Source organism: Pseudochaenichthys georgianus, chromosome 21 (genome assembly GCF_902827115.2).
Source record: "Pseudochaenichthys georgianus chromosome 21, fPseGeo1.2, whole genome shotgun sequence".
Lineage (NCBI taxonomy): Eukaryota > Metazoa > Chordata > Actinopteri > Perciformes > Channichthyidae > Pseudochaenichthys > Pseudochaenichthys georgianus.
Window position 1 is genome coordinate 32,280,525 of NC_047523.1, and position 25,376 is coordinate 32,305,900.

At 42.6% G+C, this 25,376-nt stretch overlaps 1 protein-coding gene across 3 annotated transcripts in view; it reads left to right on the forward strand.

Moving 5' to 3' along the window:
- The window catches only part of il1rapl1a (interleukin 1 receptor accessory protein-like 1a), a 202,297-nt gene that overhangs the window by 171,982 nt on the left and 4,939 nt on the right, over positions 1–25,376 (forward strand). For all 3 annotated transcript variants that reach the window (XM_034110537.1, XM_034110539.1, XM_034110538.1), the window contains exons 7-9: positions 14,994–15,126; positions 19,090–19,235; positions 22,579–22,725. In XM_034110537.1, coding sequence (XP_033966428.1) covers positions 14,994–15,126; positions 19,090–19,235; positions 22,579–22,725 — 426 coding nt within the window. The remainder of the gene's footprint in view (positions 1–14,993; positions 15,127–19,089; positions 19,236–22,578; positions 22,726–25,376) is intronic.

The window sequence follows — 25,376 nt, forward strand, 5'->3', positions numbered from 1 at the left end:
CACGCTCTCGGTGAGCTGGCTTTAGGGGATGTGTGATGGATGGAAAACTAAAATTGAAACAGGGGAGATGACAAGGAAGGAGTGTGAAGGGAGCAGTGTTGGACGAAAATAAAAAATAAATAAAGAGGCGGAGGAGGGGTAGCCAGACTTCTTTGTATGTCGAAGCTGAAGTGGCGTGTTGAGATTTGAGGGTCAGGTTAAAGACCAGAGGGTGAGAGCTAGGAATGGGTGCTGGAGGAGCGATAAGAGGCAGAGGTGTAGGGGTTTAGAGGGGTGGGCATCCCTTTGTGCTATAGAAATGCAGAGGGCTGAAATGTATGTGTGTGGAGAGGGATGTGCTGGAAAGGCAAGGGAAGGGAAGGCAGGTAGGTGATGATAACAAATAAATAGGCCAAGGGGGTTTGGAGTGATGTTCGAAAAGATAAGCCGGAGCTTTGGTTGGTTGAAATAGCGAGATAGCTACCAGGGAAAAAAGGTGAGCTGCAAAGTGGAGTAGCGACATATCTGGAGGATAAAGAAACAGATTGAGAGGGTCTCTGTGTTCAGGAAGTGAAGATATGTGATCTCTTGCATGGAGAAAGGAGATGAAAGAGAAATAGTAAATGAATTCCTTAGATCTACTATTCTCAAGACGAGGTATGAGCGTAAAGCCAGAGGTCTGTGGAAAGCTCCAGAGGGTGTGCAAAAAGAAAAAAAATCACAATTTCTGCATAAGATTATTACATTTAGGTACGAACGGCATGAGAAAGTCTTGTTGCTATTAAACTGTAAATTAGTATAATGTACCTTCATGTTTTTAAATTAGGGCATGAATATCTTTCGGTCTAAATGAATGTAGTTTGAATGTGAAACTGTATTTCTCTCTCCCTATTGTTACGAATGTAGGGATTTGAAACCAAAACCTCAGCAATGACATGCTTTCAAAGCGTTAATCATTCCAATCTCACAGTTATTAGCATGTGTGCTTTATTTAAGCTGTTTTAATTATAGTCGGAACATGCATGGATGATCTTTCAGAAACATATTGCTCCACAATGACATTTACGCACGAGCTTCCCACTGCAAACACCGTCCTTTTGTTCCACTGCTGCTGCGGCATGATTTTAAAATGCTGCTTCTCATTATACTGTGAATCACTGAAGCTCAGAAACACAATGCATCTCTGACCTCTTGCTACAACATCGACTCTTCTATTGTCACTAGCCAACAACACTTTCAATAAAAGGTGAGCACAGAAGTTGGCCTTGGAAAGTTTGTGTGAGAACTGCAAACTGCGAAAACAGAACACATTCACTGCTAGTGACTGTAAATAAGAAAACAACGGGAAGAAAGGATTCTTCGTGAAATAAATAAACAGTCAAATAAGAAGTTTAAAACACTGATAATTACCATAAGACAGGGGTCAGCGACCTTTACTATCAAAAGAGCCATTTTGCCACCAAAATAACATTTGTATAGAGCTCTAAACATATTTGACAACTCAGCTTATGAAGTTTATTTTGTGTAAATATAGTGAACCTAGATACCCGTAAAGCAGTGCTTCTCAAAGTGTGGTCCGTGACCGCCCCCTAGTGGCCAGTGAGTATATTGGTAACATTTCACATTTGAAATAAATAAATACATTTAAGTTTTCCGCACTCTCGCGGGAATATCTCCGCAATGGAACGAGCTTTCTATTGCGTGATAAAGCCCAGGGCAACACCTTCGTCACACATGTTGCCACTTGTTTGTACCATTTTCAGGCGATTTATAATCTGTTCTAGAAAAACGATGTGTTTTGGGATATTTGTGGAGTTAGGTGGTCCGCGAGTGTTTTTGGTTAAGTGGTCCTTGGTATGAAAAAGTTTGAGAAACACTGCCGTAAAGGTAAGCGTAGTATTCGGTAAAAGCCAAGGAGTCTCTACGCCCAGAATCAAACTCTTTAACCCGAAAGCCCTGGGGTCCAAAACGTAGGATATGCCTCCCCCGCAAGGCGCCAGGACATAGATGGAGAAGGATGTGACACATATTAGCTGAGCAAATATTGATACTATTTGTATGTCACAGTATCACCTTAACACAATTATCCACTGCAGCAAAAAAACTGTTATTTATTTCGACGTTATTTTGTGTCAAAACTACAGGGAGCCACTGCAGAGGGGCTCAGGAGCAGCAGGCGGCATACCACAGCACTAAGAAGTACAATGCGATAATACATGTATTAAATACATACTCGTATCACAATTAAGCCAACAATAACTTAACAGAGAGCTTAAAATGAAGCACCCTTACAGCGAATGAAAGGTAAAGATCCGACAATATACTGATTTGATTTTGCTTCCTCTGACTGGTTTTATCTCCATAGCAACAGCAGCTGAGACTGTGGGAAAAAAACGTAATTATAAAATCTTTGAAAAACATCTTTTGAAAAAGAAAACCTGAAGACTTCCTGTATTCCTTGGTTCCCGGTCAACCGTGTGATATAGAGATTATTAAAACCACACGTTGCCCCTTCTGACCCACATCTTCGGTCGGATCACCACTGATAACACTTATGCAATGAGCTGATAACCTTTAAACCCATTTGTTGTTTTCCAATTACCCGAGTGTAAACAGGGTCCATCAGTTGAATTGTTAAGGAGTTGTTGCTAGTAGCAACAGAATGGTCAACTAAAAATAACTGCCAATCATCAATTAGTTCTCGAAATGTGTTTTGATATTTCTTATCTGTTTAATAGTTCCACCTTCTGTTGTTTTTGTTTCAGAGTCGTATTTTAAGTAGTATTCATTGCTTTGGAATCTTTTAAATGCTTTTTATTTAATTTTTGTTCATGTTTTTATTTTGTTGCCTTTCCTGTCTCCTCAGCAGTGGAAGGACTCGTCATTTACTTTATCTGATTTGAGTGAATTTGAAATATATCATCAGATTCAAAATTCCCTATTTTTAATAACATATTGAGACCCATCGTCCAATAGGAAAGCCCGTGTTACTGTGATCATCATGTTCATTTGAAACACCTTCCACAAAGCTCAACCTCACAGGCATCATTGTTTAGTATGGAAGCAGTAAGTTGTATTGGATTACAGGACTTCTCTGTTGACTTGGTCGACAGTGGAGTGTGTGAACAGGGTAAAGTCCACTGCTATACGTGAGCCACTAGTGGACGGTGGTCACTGAGCTCTGGCTTTGATTGAATTAGTCTGGCGTCAGTTGGTATTCTGGTCAGTGGGTCAGCGCCTGCAGCCAGGCCTCTCTCCGTTCGTTAAGATCATGTTCCACGTCAAGTGTTCAAATCACACCATTTAATTGGCCTCCTACCCCCTGGATAGGAGCCAATTACAGCACTCTCTATCTCCTTCTCTCTGTCTCTACATCCCTACTGTTCTTGTTCTCTTTATTTTTCCTTTACGTTGTCATTTTCCTCATCACATGTATTGACATACTTTTGAATTTTTAATACATTTTCTCGGTGAGTGGCAATTTGGCCCCTGGCTCTCTGACTGCACTTCAAAGGCAGTGGTTGGAAAGAAGACTCACAGTGTTACTGAGGGAATGTTACATTCTCTTTGGTCTCAATTTGACCAAAAAGAAAATCCACAGCGGGGGGGGGGGGGGGGGGGGGAGTTGTCCCTCCACCCTCTGGCGTAAAAAAGAAAGGAGGGATGTGGAGCCTGGAGCGATGAGGAGACGCGTGCGACAGACACTTTGTCAGAGAACAAGACACATTAGCTCCTAAATGTCTGAAGTGATGTACAGTGTGTCAGGGCGCAGACCGGTTAGAGAGGCGAGGATTCACAACGTGGTTGAGCTCGGGGTGTTGAGGAATTGTATCTCTGCTGCCGTGATGTCAAACCGTCATGGGATGTGGACACTGCGGGGGGTTTTAGGAAGCAGCACTTGATGCGACGCTGATCCCTCAGTCGGTAGGAAATTGCTAGAAAGATAAAGGAGCGCTTATTTAGTTCATCAACACATCATCCCGTAATCCCCCGCGGTGCGTCTCATGGTATAATGGGCCTCAGTCTTCCGCTGCCTCGGACAGAGCGCCTATTATGTCATCAAAACGGGACGATTAGCAGAGGAAAGGGGAGATGAAAGCAAGGGCACCAACTACCTGCTCACAAAGGCTTTCATTTTTACCGCTAATTAAAGGCTGACTTTTCCCTGATGGATCGTCGGGGGCCACAGAACAAGCGGGGAGAAGAGGCGAAGAAGCAGGATTCTCCTCTGTTAAAAGCTCTCAGGCATGTAATGGTAATTAAAGGCTTGTCTCTGGAGAAGGGACGATATTAGAACAGACCGAGGTGGAGGAGAGGGTGGTCCCCAACGCTTTCTTATTGTTTTCTTATTGCCCTTACTCGTGCCCCCACATATTCCGCCCAAACCCTCCAATGTGCTCCAATTCCCCCACCTCTCGCCGACCTGCACTTCTCCGCAATGCAGAGTAAAAAGTAATCAGTTCAGCCTATCGCCATTGTTCCACATCGGCTCACTGCTGTATGCAATGCCACATCTTTACGTGCAGCAGGTATAGCTGTTCTAAAAAGGTTTCACCGAGCCGCTTGATAGAAACCAGAATGTTCCGCTCGTGTGCACCTGGTATTTTGTTTTGGCTTGTCCCCCAATTAGAGTCGACGCTCGATTGCTGCTTGCCCTCGGCACAAAGCCTCAGAGGTCCTGATGTGTTGCAGCACCTGTCTTTACTGTATTTTCTGGTCCTGGCGGAGTATGCAGAGCTGCTCCTACCCAGCACAGCAAGGCGTCGTCATGGTAACCTGCTGGCAGCTAAAGAAAGGGGGATGATGACAGACAGATTTGGACTTTTCTCAACCCGGCATCCCACTCCAGAAAGCAGTAAACACACCTGTGTGGTTCTTTGGATGGAGAAGAGGGATCAGAGCGACAGGGGTTGAAATGAGTATTACATGAAATCTCTAGGGGATGTTGTCGATGCTAAATAAACATTGTTTTCTACGCTCATTTTATGCATCTCCCCCCAATTCCTCTCAGTCTCCTGCCCTTCACTGGAACGTGGGCATATGTTTGAAAGTGGGCTCCTGTATGATTGAGAGGTGAATTTGAGGCTGCATGTAGTTTACAGTACAGAGCATACAGAACATGTATGTTTCATATGCAAGATGCACTCGGGGCTTTCTTCACAGTGATCCATGCATTTTTAACCGTGCAGATGCTACATTGAGCAGACACACAATAGTCTGAAATACATCTGAGTTTTATTGTACAAGGCCACATGTGTCTATTTATTGCTTGTCTTGTTCGCTTTCTTATCCTCCACGGTGCCGAAAAAGGGTTACACGGTGCTATGTTCACTTTTCCACGCTTGTTTCACACCTTGTGGGGGAAGAGTCCTGAGTGACAGGACTTGTATATCAGATATTCTCCTGCAGAGATATCCACGGGAAGTCTTCTCAAACACAATCTCTCTCTCCCTCAATCCATTTTTTCAGTCACACACATATGAATGTTTGAGCGCTTTCTGCTTGGCCATTTATTTAAAGCTTAAAATACTGAAACTAAAACAACAGTCGCTACAGAATACCTCTGTTTGGTGTGAAAGAAAGCGTTGTGATTTCCCCCCTCAGATAAAGGTTTGAATGGCATTATATGGATTGAACAAAAGTCATCTTTAAACTGATAAAATAATCAATACAAAACAGACCTTCAAAATAATATAACATCACAACCGTGTAGACAACATCGTCTTTGTTGAGAAATATATGTCAAGTGAAACTAGTTTGTTTGGTGCAAAAATCAATCTTAAACAATTGACAATACCTCATAATCTGATGACCCTCTCAATGAATAGTTTGGTCAATTATTGTTAAAGGAAGCTCAATAATGGTGGCTTCAACATACTGTACAGATTGATGTACAGTATGTTGAGAGATTGTCACTTCAACTGTTATCCCATTCGTCTGCTGCACTGTGAGTTTGAGACATGCACATATGGGCAAAAATCTTTTCACATCACAACCAGTGTGGCAGCCAATCAGCACGGCCCAACACTCTGAGTGATTACACAACCACAAGAGAACACTTTCAATCTCCAGTGGACATACTGTATAATCAGAACACGCTTTAATAAAGAAGTGGAAAATCCATTGGACTAAATTCAATTCAAAGCATGTTGTTTTTGCATTTCGCTAAGTGTGTGGATGGGAAACACGTAGCTGGTTCCCTTGGTAACCATGGTAATGATTTTGGGTGAGGAAGTGATGGATTTGTAATTGTAGACTTATTTCAAATTACATTTGTTCAATGTGAACTGAGCAACCTATATACATTTCAATGCATCCCGTGAATCCCAACATCTACCACATGTTATGCTTCTTGGATATTATTCGGTCAAACTATAGTTTGATGTGCTAAGGGGCGGGGCATCTCCAAGTGGTTGACCAATCACAACAGAGCCAACCAGCTAACCAATCAGAGCAGACTGAGCTCTGGTTTTCATACAAAGGCTCTGCAGCACAGGCAGTATGAGAAAAATAAACACCTTGTTGAACATTAAAGCATAATTATGTCACAGTAGAGGCGCAACATGCAAATATGAACCTGAAAATGAGCATAACATGTCTTCTTCAAAGTAGCTGATGTAGTAGTATCAGCTCAAATGAATTAGGAAGCTCATGTGCAATGTGTGAGGAAACTAAATAAGATAAAATACCAACACCTCAGCTTTCTTGGTTCACGTGGGAACTCCAACTCCCTCTGCCTCTCATCCCACCTGCACGCAGCGAGAACATCAAACAAATGTACAAAGTGCTCTTCAGGGTGAAGACAACAGCGTTCGTGGGGTAGCTTCTCGTGCCAGACGAGAACATGGGGCTGTTATGAAGACGTGTGTTATGAAACATCACTCTGACTTATTCAGAAAGCGGCCCAGATTGTTGCGCATTCAAATAAAATATGGCGGTTGCTGTCACACACAAAGAAAATGTAAAATCTATCTGTGCTCCGAGCAATGGCATGAGAAAGACAACGGGCCTTTTCAATGCAGTCTATTCAGAACGATGTGAGACAGAAAGACAAAAATGACATTGACGTGCGTGCGTGCGTGTGTGTGTGTGTGTGTGTCTGTTTGTCGATAATGGTGTTTGTGTGCGCATGGTTTTATTGTTTGGATTTTTGTCTGCCTGTCTGTTCACTCATCTGCCCGTTCTGTCGGCGTATCTGTCAATCTCACTGTGTGCATCTGTGCTGAATTTGGACAGCATCTGCAGAGTGTTTTCTGTGCACGGATTGTTTTCCTCTCTTCTGGCTCGGAAAGTATTCCTCTGTCTGAATCAGAGTGCCCGCTCTGTGAAGCCTAATCATCCCAAATACTGTGAAATCAGCTAAACACGCAGCAAGGGTTGATGGAAATCAAATGCATGACCCGGCTGTAGCGCACATCATTTTAGAGTCTCCCTAAATGGGACTACCATTCGATGTCTCATTCCCTCATTCGTTCATATTGTACATTCATTCATGGAGATGTCCAATGAAGAAAACGTATGTATGTATGTTTCTTTTTCAATAGTGGTGTTTTATATGGTTCAGCACGAAGTGATTATATCCTTATGTGACATCAACCTGAAAAGTCACAACACAATCTTCACCTGTGGACCTCAATGAACACCTTAGATTAATTATTTACTGCCTTGATAAAAACAATTGTGCATTTCCTGCCTGCTAACTATACCGTGTGACTCCCAGGAAGTCACTGTGCCAGAAAATCAAGTTACATACGATCTGTAATAGCGAACTTTGGAGGTGCTGGTCGATTTAGTTTACCTTTGGACAGAGCAGGGTTAACTTTTGAATAAAGTTCTTTTTCAAATGCATGAGGTTTAATAGCCAGTACAAGAATACATTTGCCTGGAAACAAGACACGTTTGTAAGCTGATTTTTCTGCTTTGTCGGATTTCCAGCAGCCAAAACAACAAATAGCTGATATAGAACTTTCCGTTAAACAAATTGGACTGTTCATTCTCCCAAACGAAGAATGAGCTAATACATTTGAATCTATTCTTGACACAAAATGTGTATCGGACATGATTTGGTCAATTGTTTTAAATAAACAACTATTAAAACCCATTGATAACCCATAGAATTTAAAAAAGCATTAGGAGGTTCCAGACAAATTCGAATTGTGTACCCAATTGTCTTACTGTAAAATATGAAAACTCTTATTTCAGATTTCCTCAGAGGCCAATGAAAGAAGCCTACTCTGAGAAAGGTGTTTTTGAAGAGGCTAGATTACAATGGTGATGGGAATTTGAGTTTCTATGCCATTTAGACTCCCCTGTGCATCCTACTTTTAAGATGTATCCTAACAAATGATGCTATCCTCCTCTCCAAGTATTCAGTATGTGGCTAGTTCAGGACCAGGAATAAGAGAAAGGGTGGATCTCAAGTCTAATTTCCATCAGGCGCCGTGACCAACTCTCAGCCGCGTGGAGGATGTCAATCACTCCGATTACATGGATGTATTCCACACCTCCAACACAAAGACGTGCACACACACAGAGACACACACTCATGGAAACACTTAATCACGCTCTTGTGCTGTGCAAGGCGCACATTCAGGCAGCGGGGGATCTTTTTCACACCACATCTTGCCAAGTCTTGAAATGGCACATTTATTTGTGAACGTCTAAAAATGACACGGTGATGGACTCGAATGTTTGGGTTTTGACCAAAAGAGTGGTCGCACATTCTCCTCAGAGAGAGGGCCAAGGAGATGCCTATCAATGTAGATGTACACCTGTATTGCTGGCAGTCTGTGAAATCATATTATGCCAAGGCTTGTTTTGCTAACAGTGTATTGAAGGCATGTTTTCCACATTTGTTTTCTTTCTATTGTTAATGAGGATGTCCAAATATATATTTGTAGCAAGGATTATCATGACAAAACCACCATGAGGATAGCAAAACAACTACATTTAGGTTATATCCATTAATATATCCTTTGTATGTAAAACAACACATACTATTTCATATATAAACTTGAACATGTATTCGTTGGTTGCAATCCTACAAATATATATATTTTTAAAAGGTGGCTCATTCTGATATGTTTCTCTCTAACAGTAACATATCGTCAGTGTTGGATTAAATCTCTGTTAAGGCTGTACAAAGGCGTGACATTAAATGCACGATGCAGAGACAAACAAAGTATCAAAATAACGTGTTTTAATGTAATCCGGTAACAACACACTGAATACATAAAGTAACAAAACAAACACTCAATAAACTGTCTAACCTATACTATCAAAAAACGACTTGCTTAACCTAACTCTCTATGGGCGATAACTCTAAGGACAAATCTGGCAACGAGACAGGGGAAGGCGAGAACTATATATACTAGACAGACAACACCAGGTGAAGACAATTTAGACAGCGGGAAAACAGACAAGGCAGGAAACGTACTTTAGACACATGAGGGTAGACGAGACTATCAAAATAAACACAGAACATATAACCTAAACTAGGGAAGAATCTTTAGCAGAGCCGTCTACGCACAATCTCCCTAACCCTCCAGATGCTTAACAGCTTAATAATTAGTAGTGTCATACAGTATGTACGCAGATTAAATCGTTGAATTACTGTTGGACGCAGCGAGTGTAGCATTCGCACTGCAAACATCACAGTGACTGTAAAGCAGGGGTTCTCAAAGTGCGGCCCGCGGGCCAATGGCGGCCCTCGGAAATGTTTCTGGCGGCCCGCGATAGTTAATGTGACACGCTGAAATGCATGCGTTATATTTTAATCCTCCATGGTTGTATCTAGTAAGAATTAGAATGGAATTTAAGAATGGTAAAACTGCGCCCCCTGGGTTGTCTTTCCTAAATTATGAATGACAGCTTGTGGAAAGTTTGCTAGACTACTGGTTGCATGGCAACTAGGCATCTCGCGAGTTGCGGTAATTGGTTAGTACAATAAAGAAAGGATTTGTTTTGGAATTATTTTGTGTTCCGTTTTTCTTGGGCGGCCCTCAATCCAATATTGGGTACCTCAATTGGCCCTCACTCATCAAAACTTTGAGAACCCCTGCTGTATAGGGTGTTTTATAAACACTTTGACATTTAGTTGAGTTGTTGTTTCACGTGGTATTGTGCTGACTACAGAACGGGTTATTTGAGTTTCCACCTGGCCCTTTTTGGTGGATATACTGTAGGCTTGTCAAGAGGATGATGCGTTCAGAAAATAACTACTGTTTAGAAGAAAAAAGCCATGAAACTTGTAATGTTCCCATTATTTTAGAGTAGCTAGCAAATGAAAGAATGTTACTATTACATGTTATGAAAACATGTAACTATTACTGCAGCCTCCAACATAAGTGATCCTAACAGGGTGAAGCAAGCCTCACTCGTATGTGAATATAGTGCTGGAGCACATCTTTCTCTTTTGGTTTGTGTCTCCGAAGCCCGGGGTCATAATTGAACTTTCCTCTACCTCCGTCATCCTCTTATGTGACACGTACTTTTTTTCTAAATTAATTGGTAAGCCCTTCAATCACCCAGGTTTTTAAAGGTGTATGTGTTTCTTCTTTTATGGTGGTCATGGATGCACACACACACACACACACACACACGCTCACATCATTAGCACTGATTGCAGCCTGGTCTGGGGTCTGTCTGTGTGCCCATACCCATTTAGAAACAATAACATCTTGGTAATAATTAACCCTCAAGATCAGTTAAAGTCAACACACACACCCTTCTTGTGATATACCAAGGGTTACAATCTGGCATAATAATGGATCATAATAACGACCCTGCTGGTGGGTTTGACAGCAGGAGAGAACAGATTTAAAAAGCTGCTTCTCCTCCTCTTTAACTTGATAGTGTGCAAGTGATTCACCTCATTGTTTCAGTCCTGGTTAATAGTCTTCCCACCATCTGCTCAAACTTCAAGCGGCTTGACATCCTAGTTGTTTGCTGGCTCAGAGGCTAATGGCAGAGCCCTGCCAGATACTAATCAGGGCTAATATGTGTCCTCTTTTTGTCAACAGCACTGCAAACACATTTTAACCCTTCCTCCTCGTCAACTGAAACTGGAGCTGTCGACGCATGATGTATATAATGTTTAGGTCTTACATTAAAGAGGACATCATATGCTCATTTTCAGGTTCATGTTAGCATTCTGTGTCTCTACTGTGAAATGCTTCCATGCCGAAATGTTCAACAAGGTCTTTATTGTTCTCATACTGCCTGTGCTGCACTGTCTGAAACCAGAGCCCCGTCTGCTCTGATTGGTTATTCAGCCGGCTCTGTTGTGATTGGTCAACTGCTTAGAGATGTCCCGCCCCTTAGCAAATCACGTACAATGTGTTGGGGGGGGATATAATAGGGCCTTGGTAAATTACCTCTGCGTTGTTCAAATTGATGTTTTTGGACTAATAAAAAGAAAGGATGTTTATATTGTACTGTACGAAGGTGTAGTGTAGGCGGATGACGTGGTGACGCAGTTTGGCAAAATAACTTTAAATCAAGGTTTATTTGTAGAAAACCATTTTGTTACATAGTACCTGTACTACGTAATGACAATAAGTTGAATAATCTTCTTCTTCTTCTTCTTCTTCTTCTTCTTCTTCTTCTTCTTCTTCTTCTTCTTCTTCTTCTTCTTCTTCAATAATGTAACCGTAACTTTCTCTATTAAAGACCCCTCGTCTACAGTATGTTGGTTGGAAATCTCTTCTCCTTCATTCTTCATCGCTTTATTCCAAGAATAGGCTTTCACTCTTAACGGAGGTCTTAGAGAAATAGATATTTAAACATCTACAGATCAATGACAAGATGAAGATTGTTTTATGTGAGAGATATCTCCAAAACGGCTACTAATGCACCTCTTTGTGTTAAAAATAATACTTGTAAAACGTATTAGATTATCTTATCAGAGCTACAAATCTAAAATGACTTGCACGGCAGTTGATAAACAGTAACCCTATTATAAAACAAAGTGTTTGAGCCTCACCTGTGTGTAAAAATGGCCATTCTTGCGTTGTAATGTGTTGGTTTTGTGCTTAAAATAAGAAAATAAATATGTGTGTGCCACTCTAGTTTAACTAATCCTTTTAGGGGAGACACGTTTTTTTAAATGATGGCAACAGTCTTGCAACCAGCTTTCATACTGAATCCGGGAGCATGATGGTGATAATGCGGGCGAAGCAAGCCCACTGGGGTTTGTAGAAAAAGTACGAAACGTGGCTGTGAGTGAGTTTTGGGGAGTGCTGCACTTGGATTAGAATAAAACAGCATGAGTCCTTCAACAGTTTCCTGTGATTCCCAGGGAGCTCAGCGGAGGCTTCCTCTGCAGGCAGCGGCTCCCGACAGCATGACATTCTTGGTTTGCAATTGATCTGTGGGGTAAACTAACAGCATGAGGGGATTTACAAACTGATACAAAAGGGAAATGCTGAATCAATCTCACACAAAGACACACGCAGATGTACAATCTATACTTTGCAGTGTAGTTATTTTTAATGTCCACTACACATATGACTTTGCAGTTGAATACCGCTGCCCCTTAACCTTTGTATGTGTGTCATCACACGCAGGAGGTTCCTATTGTGTAGGTGCCGAGTGTAGCCTTTGTCGAGCGCGGCTGTGCACAAATACCAAGCAGAGAGCGGCTGTTGAACTTTGAAAATGTCAGCCGCTGCTCTTGAAGACAGTGGCGTCGGTTCATTCCTGTGCGTCCTCCCATCCTCCTTTGCTGCACGCCTTAAAACTTTCCTTGTGCGGCGAGTGACCTACTGAAATCTTTTGAAGCTGTGGGGTGTGGGCAGATGGAGCACAGAAGATGCAGGCCCTTAGTTCAAACAGATACAACAAAGAAGCGTGCCTGCTTTGCTCTGAGACATATGTCCACTGGTCACAGCGAGAGCATCTGAGAGAAAGGAGTTGTGGGAGGTGACTAAGGCTCAACATCATCTTCAAGGGGAAATGTTCAATGCAATAGAACAGTCTTGCAATGAATACTTGTCACGACAATATTAGAGAGGATTTGACTGAATCATAGGTATATGTAGGGGCTGTAAGTGGCCTTGTATCCCCTGCAGTAGACTGTGGGGAGCTGTGCATGGTGCTGTCACATGCTAAGAAGGATTAATGAATACATGCCCCATACCAGTACCGTTTACTTTGCACTCCTGCTCATCAATCCTGCTGTGAAACAGTGAAAAGCATCTCCTTCACCTCCATCCCTGCCATGCCTTTGTTCCCGGTGTTTACTCCAATCACATGCCTCGCAGCCAGACACAGCGCCAGCGCTCCCCAGTTTGCAGCAGGTGCTGCACGATGAGCCTCCCTCATGTGTGTTTACATGTTGATGTGCGGTGCCCTGAGAGGCAGCCGCATGTGATTGCTGCGCCGCAGGCCTTCTGAGAAAGCCACTTCAGAGGAATGCAAAGCAACACGCTAAGCAGCCTAATACATGCCGAGTTCATGGACACTGAAGGTCGTGTCTCGATGCAACCTGTAATCAGCCCCCACCAGCGTTACATACCACGTCACCACCAGCGCATTCGTTTCCTTTAAAGAGGCCTTGTTGTGCTTTTCGGGGTTTGGCCGTTCTTGTTAAATAGGTTTTTGTGTGCATGTCAACGGTCTGCAAAAGCTCAAATCCTAAAGTTTCCTCCAGTGGGAGTTTCTCTCCCCCCTGCCGGAAACGCCTCCATTGGACTACTTTGTTTACTTCTGTGACATCACTATGTAACACTTGTGCTTCTATTGCCTAGCGACCCAACACATTGTACAGTGCACGACAGGTTAAGGGGCCAAACATCATAAAACCGCTTGTTGACGAATCACAAAAAAGTCGTCCAGCTAACCAATCAGAGCAGACTGGGCTCTGGTTTCAGACAGAGGGTGAAAAGAGCACAGGCAGTATGAGAAAAATAAGGAGCTTTTTGAACATTAAAGCGTGGAGACGTGTCCCAGTAGAGACACTACATACAGATATGGACCTGAAAGTGAGCGCAATATGTCTCAAACCACAAAAAGTAAAGAGAAACTTTTCTGGATTTGGGGCAAAAGGTGTCTCTTTCTTCCATCTGGATGTTGCCCTTCCTGTTGAACCCAACAGATCATCCATCAATTTACAGAAGAAGGCCCTGTCTCTTCCCCAGTAACAATCACTTCCACATATCATCTCTCAGCAAACTGCAGTTGTTGACTCCTGACCTTTGTTCATACTCAGCAGCAGCTCTAAATAAAATAACATCATTCTCAGCCTCCTCTCACTTCTCTTTTCTTTCTTTCCTCTGATGCCACAGAGTGCATGAGGGGGGTTGGGAAGCTCTTGAGTGCCCTCGTGTGTTCATTCATGTTTACGTTCAGATCAGTATACCTTACTGTGTTTGCATACTAGTGACGTGAGCAAATCAAAACATTTCAAGTTGTTCTTGACTTGTTGAATACAAGACTTCTTGTTCTAATCACAGCTGCACAGTCCCCATGGGTTTTGCAAGGATATTTACATGTGGTGTGTGTGTGTGTGTGTGTGTGTGTGTGTGTGTGTGTGGTGTGTTTGTGTGTGTATGTGGTGTGTGTGTGTGTGTGTGTGTGATGTGTGTGTGGTGTGTGTGTGTGTGTGTGGGTGTGTGTGTGTGTGTGTGTGGTGTGGTGTGTGTGGTGTGGTGTGCTGGTGTGTGTGTGTGTGTGTGTGTGTGTGTGTGTGTGTGTGTGTGTGTGTGTGTGTGTGTGTGTGTGTGTGTGTGTGTGTGTGTGTGTGTGTGTGTGTGTGTGTGTGTGTGTGTGTGTGTGTGTGTGTGTGTGTGTGTGTGTGTGTGTGTGTGTGTGTGTGTGCTATAAATGTGATTGATACACACATTACAAATGATCGTGAATGCCACATTTCACCGACAGAATGTCTCTGTCGATGTCTCTCACTTTGAAGGTGCAGATATGATATGGTTCTATCTTTTTTGATTCGTACGCATGAAACACACACCTTTTTAAAAAGCCATCAAGCATGACAGCCTATCATCTCCTTGTCTTCGCAGGAAATGCTCTGAACCTGACCTGCCGGGCGTTTTTCGGCTACAGCGGGGACGTCAGCCCGCTCATCTACTGGATGAAGGGAGAGAAGTTTATAGAGGACTTGGACGAAGAGAGGATCCAGGAAAGCGACAGCAAGTGAGCTGGAATTGATTTCACATGACATGAGGCTAATGAGGAATTAATAGCAGATGTAGAGACATTCACTGGAAAATATTAAAACAGGATACCAATGGTTTTGCATGTTTTAGGCCATTAACTCCAAATTGCGTACACTAAACCAACCATTTTCCAGAGATTGATGTGCTGCCTACTAAGCACCCGCTGGCTTCCATTTGTTTAGCTGGTGTACAATCGTGCAGGTACTTAAAGCTTGTTTGAATTATTGTTATTCCTTCATTTCTGACACTTTTTATTATATTTTATTAAATGATGTTGTCGTGGAAATGCAATAGCAAGCAATTGAAAACAGGATAACTTATAATATGCCATATTGTGCTCAGTAACAATGGAACTGCCTACATCATGCACAAAGCAGGTGTGTCCTCTAGTATACACCATGTGTGTGAATGCGGAGGGAACACACATCCCTGACATGGGGAACTCATAGTTCAGCAACAGAAGTAATACTATTTATTAAGTGCTGTTTTAAGTGCTTTTATCTCAACCATTTCCGTGACACAAAACAATGAATGGTTATCATTACAACATACTTCAGTATCGGCACCAAGGCTGTTGTACTGCAGTTTAATATTGATTGCTTGTCCCATGCCTCAATGCATTACCAGCCATGCTGTCTAAATTCAAGCCATGAGACCAAAGAAAACCTGCAAACTTGTACATTGAGAAAAGAAAACCTTTATTTTTTCATTATAAAGTGTATTGTTCTGCAGCTGACTCGATTCAGGGTCATTTGAGCGTCCTTCTGTGCGAAAACAAAGACACCAGTCCTTGTGTGCAGCTGCATCACAGGTTCGAACAGAAATATGACAATGAATGCAGGTGGTGAATTGTGTGTTATGATGGATTATTTAACGCACGCTAGTTTCAAGTCACTGCTGAATGGTAGCAGATATAGTTCTGTCATTTTAAGTTATTGCCTTTATTTGATTTATTTTCTGTCATAGCTGATGGTGTGGCTTTCTCACGATCTTCCAAAAAATGTAATATTGTGTTATGCATTCAATTTGTAAAAAAAATTAATATTGTATTCAATTGTTAGTTAAATCAAGAATTCATCTTATTAAATATTTAAAAACATTTAATAAAGAAAGTCATCAATATGACATTCAGTTAGACATTGTCTTGCCAGTTTTGAAGTTGCTTGTCTCCTAGTATTGCAGAGTTCACTTTCCACTTGTTACAGTCAATCTGGGAAGTATCCATGCAATTCTATTTCTCAAATGTAAGTTGAACCAATTGTCCAACAATTAATTTCCATGGCAAGATTGTTTAACTTAAAGCTGTTGTTTATCCGCTGCAGATCAGGATGCACCCTCGCTTTTTTCTACTCACCACAATATTGTACAAGTCCAGCTTGTGTGCAGTGTTTTCTAACATTTTGAAAGGATTCATGCGCTAAATGTTAAGCTCGTCTTAAAAGAGCAGCTTCTCCAACGTGCCCTCTCTTGCTGTCTCCTTTCGATGTAACATTGTAAAATGTGCCTCACTTTCACAGCCGTAAGATATTTAAAACAAGCCCGTTTCCATGTTCCTCCCTCCTAGTGGTGTAACACATTTAAACAAGTCCATTCCCCGGTCCATGTGCGTGTTTCCCATTAGGGCTGTTTGGAAAGGCTGCAGCTCTGGGGAGACAGCCCTGTCAGATGGTTTACAACCGCCATTTTTCACACCGCCGCCACTGTCGCTATCTCCCTCGCCGCACCCGCCTATAGCGGCATGCAGATGGGCCACAGGGAGTAGGAGGGGAGCGGAGGGAGAGCAGACGGAATAGAAATGGATATAGTAAGAAATATGGTTGAAGTCACTTAGGAGGAAAGTAAAGACGACACATGTGATAGTGAGTATGCTTATGCATTAATATAAGAATGCAACAGAAAGGAGTGCAGCTCTCCTGTCCTCTGCCTCTGCCTGCCTCCACTACTACCTGACAACAGGATTCCCCCGCTCACCAGCCGAGGGGTTATCTCTCAATAATTCATACCGATATTTCATGCAGCGGATCAATAATGTATTTGATCATCCGCTCTCTGTTGCTGATGCTGCCACCCGAAGCTTCTTCACATACAGCCGGTGCAATGGGGTTTGATTTCCACAAAGACAGCCAGACATATGGAGCCGGAAAAGACAGGCGAGAAAGGGAAGGAGAAACTAAACATGAACAAATGTGTGCTACCCTGCAGTGTCTCTTTTAAATGTTACAGTCGGCATGTTACCGCTCTCCTTCGCACACTTTTAGCTATATTACTAATGCATCAGCAGCCAGACGAGCTCACAGACGAGCATCCATACCTGTGGTTCAGAGTCTCTGCATGCATTCATTAACCCAACCCTGAGCATATCGATTCAGTGGAGTTCATTGCAATGGTAGCCCGAGCCCATACATTCTCATTTGTGCCACCGGGACAGGGCTATTGTTGTTATCATAGCACGGATGACTGGACATTAGCATAGCATGCAGAGATGAATAAATGAGCGAAACAAATCTGGCTCAGCAAAATAAAACACAACAGGTGGTCGATATGTTATTGACCCGATTCAGTTGTTGTTTTGCAGCTGTGCGTTCAGTTTACTGTACACAACGATTGAATACGTTGCAAAGACTGAGGTTCTGCCCATGAGGACGGGAGAGAGAATATTGAGAAGAATAAAATGCCTGCAGCGGTTCACTCATTCGACTAACTCCATATCGATAAACTCAATCACCCTGAAGAAAGTATTTTGTTTTACAAAGAATTTCACGGATGGAACGTCTCGCGGCGATACACAGCATAGTTCAAGTTCCCTCTTCAGCCCAACTGTGTGTGTTGTGTGTCTGTGTGTCTGTGCTTCACCTGGACCTTGTTATCCACCTCCTCCAACTTTAGCCCCTCGTTCTGAGGCTCAGGTGTGAACGGCCGTGGTCATTATCCATCAGGTCGTATGGCAGAGAGCTGCGTCGCCTCATCCAGTGGGATAATGTGAAACTGGAGGCTTCAAAGTACGCACCACCCCCTGGAGAGACATGAATTATTCCCATGCCTACATCCCCCCCGCCAACCAACCCCATTGCACAACAAACTCAGCAATACAAACATATCATCAGCCTCTCCACGCAGAGCCCAGGATACACTTTCAATTACTGATGCCAAATCTTCCCAACAAGCTGTCCGTGTGTGCGGTGTATCGACTCGAAGGCGAGAGAAGATTGAGAGTCATTAAACCCCTACACACTCAAACACACACTTTTCTCATCCCACTCCTGCTTCTAACCGCAGCCGTTATTAAAATGCCATAGATGATACCTGCACACACACGCATACAAGCAGCGGAGATCTTTTGTTTCCTCCGAAGTGTAATTTGCGCTGAGGGTGCTGCAGAAGTGGGCTAAGTAGTGCGTCGAAGGTATGAGGAAGCATTATCTTCCAATTCTCTCCTCCATCAGGCTCAACCAGCCCAACGGGGGGGGGACACTCATTTACTTTGTGGAATATTACTTTCTCTCCTTCTCGCCGTTACCATGGCAGCCGCTATAAAAAGATTTTCTTCTGATCGCCATTATTTGATTTCAACCCCTCGCATTCTCCGTTGGAAGAGCCCTTATTGATTTTCATTTCTCATATGTGATGAGAGCAGAGAGAAGAAATGAACATACCTTGAAGTACGTAAGGGGGGGGGGGGGGGGGGTTCGCGGAGATACAGAAATGTGCTGCTCATAGCCGTTTTATGGCTCGCCCATCACGGCTAAATATGTTCTGTGATTGCTGCTCTGGTTCTTCAGGGCCCGTCACGCACATACCGTTTAACATGTTCACTCTACTCGCACTGATTGTATGTTCTTGTATATTCAGGTCTCAACAGCCACTTCTCGTCTCCTGCTTCCCAACATAGTCCTTCAGAGAAGTGTTGCTGCCTTGTAAGTGTTGATGGTTTATCTTGCAGGGTTGTCAAGGAGCATCTTGGAGAGCAGGAAGTGTCCATATCCTTGACTCTTGACTCATTGGAGGAGGAGGACCTGGGAAATTATTCCTGTTTTGTGGAGAATGGTAACGGCCGTCGCCAAGCTACCATCCAGCTCTTCAGACGAGGTAAGGGCAGTGAGGAGCTTTAACCCCCGAACGCCATATGTACACATTCATTTCCCTGTGAGTGGCTTAAAGGTTTCAAAACTCATCGTGTTCCTTCACTGTCTGACACTATCATAGATATTCTGTATCAGCTCGTTCCAACTCTTCATTAAAGCTTTATGATGAGTGAAGTATGCAAAGCCTGCCAGCAACATTTCATCAAAATGGGAATATTCTAGTCTTATGAATATATTTGTTCCACATACTGTATACCCAAATATCAGCCTGATATATTTGGTAGCTCTAGGATACCCACTAAGAAGCAAATGAACCTTTATTAATCCCCAAGGAGAAATTCAGCTTTTCACTTCTTTCACTTTTTCAAAAAACACATGCATATGAAAACAGATATGCACAAACACGTGCGTAGAGGCCTGGTTTTCAACTGGCAACCCTTCAGTTCCCAAGCCAAGTCCCTACAGACTGATCCACTAATCTTACACAAGACTGTGAACAAATGTTGGCTGATTAGCAGTTGCTGCTGAATTGAATATAAAGATGCTTTAATCAACATGTTATAGCAATAATGACTAGTATGTGTAATGTGGAGTCTGTCACCTGCAGCCACACCACCACAGAGAATGATCCCCCGACTGCAGTGTTCCTCCGCCCTACAAACCACTTTAACTTTTCAGCTCGTTGTTAAACAACTTTTCAGTTTCAAGATTGCTCAATTTAAAGTGGCGCAGTGGGTTGTGCGTTGGTTCAAACCCCACTGCAGTCAGCATGTCGTTGTGTCCCTGGGCAAAACACTTCACCCCAAATTGCTCCTGTGGGGATTGCCCACAGTATTGAGTATGTAAGTCGCGTTGGATAAAAGCGTCTAACAAGTGACATGTAATGTTGATTATGATTTGTATCGCCAACTAGTCTATAAAAAGTCAGAACACAGTGAGGAATGTTCATCCCAGTTACTCAAAGTCCAAGGGACATCTTTAAAATGTCCTGTTTTAAGACAAAGAAGACATTCACAACCCAGACTCCTCACTGCCATCTTCACACAGGCTTCGTTTCTGCTGTCCATTTTGTATCTCTTTGTCCCTCATGTGGTCGCTCTGTTCCTTCCTACATGAGCTCCAGCAGCTGCGTAGCGTTTCTGGCTCTCTAGCATGACTCGTCTGAAGCTCTTTTCATGCACTGGTTGTCACCCTGCAAGGAGAGGTAATTTGATGGCTGTTTAAACAGCAAATTGGTCCTCGGCTTTTCCCAACAGGCCAATAAGTTCAGCATACAATTACATTTTAAGTCTTTATCTGTCTGTCTCCCCGCTTTAATCTCTGTCTCTCTGACCGTCTTTTGTCGATGGCCCAATTCCTTTTGAGTGTCTTTGTAAACTCCAGACAGCTTCATTGAACTCTCTTTCCAAGCGGCAAGGAGAGGAATGCTAAGAAAGACTTTCTCTCTGTGTCTCACACGTTATTCTGATGTTTATTTCATGTTTCCCCTCCCAGAATGCATCAGTCATAAGCCCTGCAGCAGGGTTGTGAATGTCTGTGCTGCAGGGCTGCCTTCACTTTCATATCTGAAGAGTACGAGAAATAAAAAGGCAGAGGAACGTAGCAGTCAGTGGAACATCTACAACTAGTTAAAACGTTTAAAATATGAGGGAAGGTCCAAAAGTACATTTTACAAAGCCAAATGTATTCATGATATATTGTAGGATATTAGGACTATATGACATTTCAGGGATGCTCTTAGATAAGCTGGATAAGAACATGGATACCACTCTAATATCTTCATGGTCAAATGGAATGAAGCTATAGCAGCCAGTAAGCGTTGCTTTGCATAAAGGCAGGAACATGTAACTTCTCACAGGACTCGACTCCTAAGAATCCAGGAAGTCATAGCGAGGCATGTCACCCCAAATAAATCCATATTGTGACATTTGTACCTCTTGGTTTGGGCACAGAAGAAATCCTAACTTTTAAATAAGTGCACTTTAAATGTGCTGGTAGGCTGAATCGTTGCCCTATGACAGAGCCTAGCTGTTCCCACGTCTCCAGTCTTAAAGCTAAGATAGCTAAGCTACATTTCTGGCTGTTGTTTCATATTTATTGCACAGAGCAGATAGTGGTATTATCAATGCAACATTGCGCCTTAAATTGAACTTAGAATGTAGTTAGAATTAAAAAATATACAATCAATCTTTTAGGTGTAAGCTTGGGGTGAGACAACTACAGTAGGTCTGGGCAATATAATATTGATGTTGTCATATGAGACTAGATATGGTATTACATTTTAGATATGATAGTATCAAATAAATCCCAGCTTGTTTTAGCTCTTATTTTTATTTGCCTTTATAGCCAAATAAATCTGCTTGTCGATGATTATTTATCAAAATAATTATTGCAAAGCATAAATTCTCAAACCTACAATATCGTACAAAATATTTATATTGAAGTATTTGATAAAAAAAATGTATAATATTTTATTTTCTTCATACCGCCATGCCTTATAGCCACAAATATGTTATCCTTTCTCTTTAAATAGGCGATATCATATTGAAAGTAATTAGGTATCACTAGCTTGTACAAAAAAGACTGATATAAAACGCTGGCATTGAGAACTAGAGCAGATATCTTATGTCAATCAGAGAAATGGGAAGGTACGCCTGTGTACATTTGCAGTGTACATAATCTGACATAATATAGAAGCTGCATAGCGGTTGCCATGGCAGCCGTGCATTGCTCCAGTCCACAGTGACAGATATAAAGTGAACCTGCTCTCGCTGGGCCAACCAGGTAAATGCTGCTTTCATAAACAACATAACTCATCTTTCCCCGAGCCAGGCCTCTGCGGGGATAGAGAGCAGATAATCGAGAAGATAAATGAATGTGGAGAGAAAAGAGGCGGAGGGGGGGTGTGTATGATGGAGAGAGAGAAGTGGAGCCTCTTGTTTTGAACATGCCTTCATCCATATCCACAATTGTCTCAAGTCACAGAATGGTCGACAGACAAAGTGCAGAGCTCCAAAGAGATGAACCCGATCTCTCATCATCCTCTTGTTCACGTCTCCCTGCACTCTCATCCTGAGCCGTGTGTGTCTCTTCCCCCTCTTTGAAGACTGATGCTGCTTCGCTCTGAAAATACTGATGATTGCCAAACCTTCCATCACATGTAAATGCATCCCATAAGTGCCTATGTTGCGTCTTTAACGGGGAAATGGAGAATACAGAGTCTGTGGGTTTAACCTGCCGAGTCAATAGCCTGTTTCTGTGTGTTCATCAGACGTAGCGGTGTTCACCTCACCGTGCCTCCGCCGTCTCAGCAGTTTTTAAATATGTTCTTGTCTGTGTGTCTTCAGCAGAGCTCATGTACACGGTGGAGCTGGCAGGAGGGCTGGGAGCGATCCTGCTGCTCCTCATCTTCCTCATCTCCCTCTACAAATGCTACAAGATCGAGCTGATGCTTTTCTATCGGAGGCAGTTTGGCAGCGAGGATGTTGATGGAGGTAAAGAAAGTGAAAGGCAACATGAACTCCGTTTCTATCTGAAGACCTGAAAGAAAAAAAATGCAGGCCTTTCTCTTATCTCAAATTCGATGTCAAGCGTGCATAGATGATTGCCTATGTGCCTGTTTGGGTTTGTTTCCATGGATGTGATTATGTCCCGTTTGTTTATCCATGTGCATGAGATGCAATGTGTGTGTGTGTGTGTGTGTGTGTGTGTGTGTGTGTGTGTGTGTGTGTGTGTGTGTGTGTGTGTGTGTGTGTGTGTGTGTGTGTGTGTGTGTGTGTGTGTGTGTGTGTGTGTGTGTGTGTGTGTGTGTGTGTGTGTGTGTGTGTGTGTGTGTGTGTGTGTGTGTGTGTGTGTGTGTGTGTGTGTGTGTGTGTGTGTGTGTGTGTGTTCTGTCAGAGCCTCTCTCCATAACAGACTCCCCGCTAGATACAAATGTCGTCTCCTATCTCAGTGACAGCAGCCCATTTCCTCTTCCTCAACTGTTGGTGTGGAGGTACACGTGGAGGGGTGTGTGTGTGTGTGTGTGTGTGTGTGTGTGTGTGTGTGTGTGTGTGTGTGTGTGTGTGTGTGTGTGTGTGTGTGTGTGTGTGTGTGTGTGTGTGTGTGTGTGTGTGTGTGTGTGTGTGTGTGTGTGTGTGTGTGTGTGTGTGCACGTGCGCATTGCCGCAATGGCTGCATAGGGAAGAGAGGAGACAGATTTTCAATTTGTTGCCCATTTAAAAAGAGATCAGTCTCAATATGTCATGGGATGATGCCCACCCTCTGCTGTCGAAGGCCAGGTAGCGGGACAGGGGGACCGGGCAGGCTCCAAGCTGCTTTCCTCAGAGACAAATGGGGCCGTAAGCAGTCTGAAATTGCGGGGCAACTTTCTGTTTTCTCTCCAGAACATAGTTAACTTTTGCTGCAGTTAGCGATTCCTCTGTTTGCGCCCCAGACCGTTTCCCTTTTGGTTTTCCTTTGTCACTTTCTTTTCAAGAATTCTGGAAAGACTGAACCCAAACTCGAATCATTGTATTGTTTCCACGGTAGCATGAATTATCTATTACACGCTGTTTTGTTGATTCAAACTTCCACATGATTAAGTCATACCGTCAGGGAACCGCAGATACAAGCTGTTTTGGATTTTCCAAGTTTGCTAGGTGGTTAATTTGACGCTGGTTAATAATTTGAAAGCATTGTTTGATGTTTGGATCCTATCGAGCGCCGTCCTGGCCTTTCCAGAGAGTTGCAAAGCTGCGCGAGCTCCTCAAAGGGTTTCTGTGAAAAACCCTCTTCCCTTTTTGGCTGGCCCACAATCCTGTGTCTGCAAAGCGTAATGACTAGGACTCACTGAACATGTCACCAGTCGTGTTTTCCCCCATCTTCTATTTTCTGCCTGTTCAGTTCTTTGCCACTGTCTTCTGGGAAATCATTTCGAGGTGGGGAAAATGATATTGCCCGCGTCTTGATTTGGGTATTCTTGTATCTACCCCAATTTGTTTCCTATATTCGCCATATAGCCACAGATAAATGGACAACCCCTGAACTAATGCTCTTGTGTACCGTCAGTGTGCGGCTGGATTTTGTTATGTAGGTCACGATGTTTCAAAATAAGGATGCAACTGCATTTGGGAGAAGTGTTTTTTTTCTGTTTCGACGCGAGGAAAGTCAGATCCAGAGAGAAATGGTGAACTGGAACGTGAACTAATGAACTGCAACGAGCCGAACATCAGTGGCCGACTTCACTAACACCCCTGTGGCAGAGGGGAGCAAATCCCTGAATCTCTGGTCTGGAGAAAGACCTCTGAAGAGTCGGGAATTGTTAAAGCAGCAGTTTACAGAAAAGTAAAATATCAGTGGTTTGGTGTGTTGCATGAAAATAAACGTTGTGTTGAGTGCAGCACGGACAATGTGAACCAATCAAAGGGGAAGAAGTCGTCAGTTCTTCATTTTTAGTAAAAGTAGCACTAATATGTTCTTAAAATACTCCATTACAGGTAACACTATTACATTAAGTGTTTACCTTACTGTAAAAGTACTCAGCATGCCAATGGCTCTATCACAGACTGTTATTGTTGTAGGATATTATACTTTTCACAATTAAGAGTATTTTAAACTCGTAGTGTGTCACCGTGGAGCACATTTTAGAGGCTTTGTAAAATACTGAGTTTAAAAGTAGTACAGTACTGCATCATATCAATGAAGTATATCATGTGTTTTTATATATACATGTTACTATGAGTGTTAAATAAATGTAATGGAGTAAAAAGTGCAATATTCCCTGTCGTGGAATGAATTGGAGTAGAAGTATACTGTAGGTACAGTAGTATGTAATGGAAATACTTAAGTAAAGTAAAAAAAAACTTCAGTACAGTACTTGAAGAACCAATGCAATGAAGTAAAAAAACAATCATTATTTTGTCCTGTATGAAAGTCATTTTTACTGCAGTGTAAAGTAAGTCTGTAGAAGATGTCAAATGTACTGAACTACAACATATTCATAAAAAGAATGGATCTTTTGAATACTGCTCAAATCGAACAATTTAGTATAATCTTTGAGGAAATTACCATCAAATACTGTCATACTTGACAAGAGTTAGTTTAATTTCTGGCAGAATGATCTGAAAATGATTACTTGATAATAGTGTATAATTCAACAAATGTA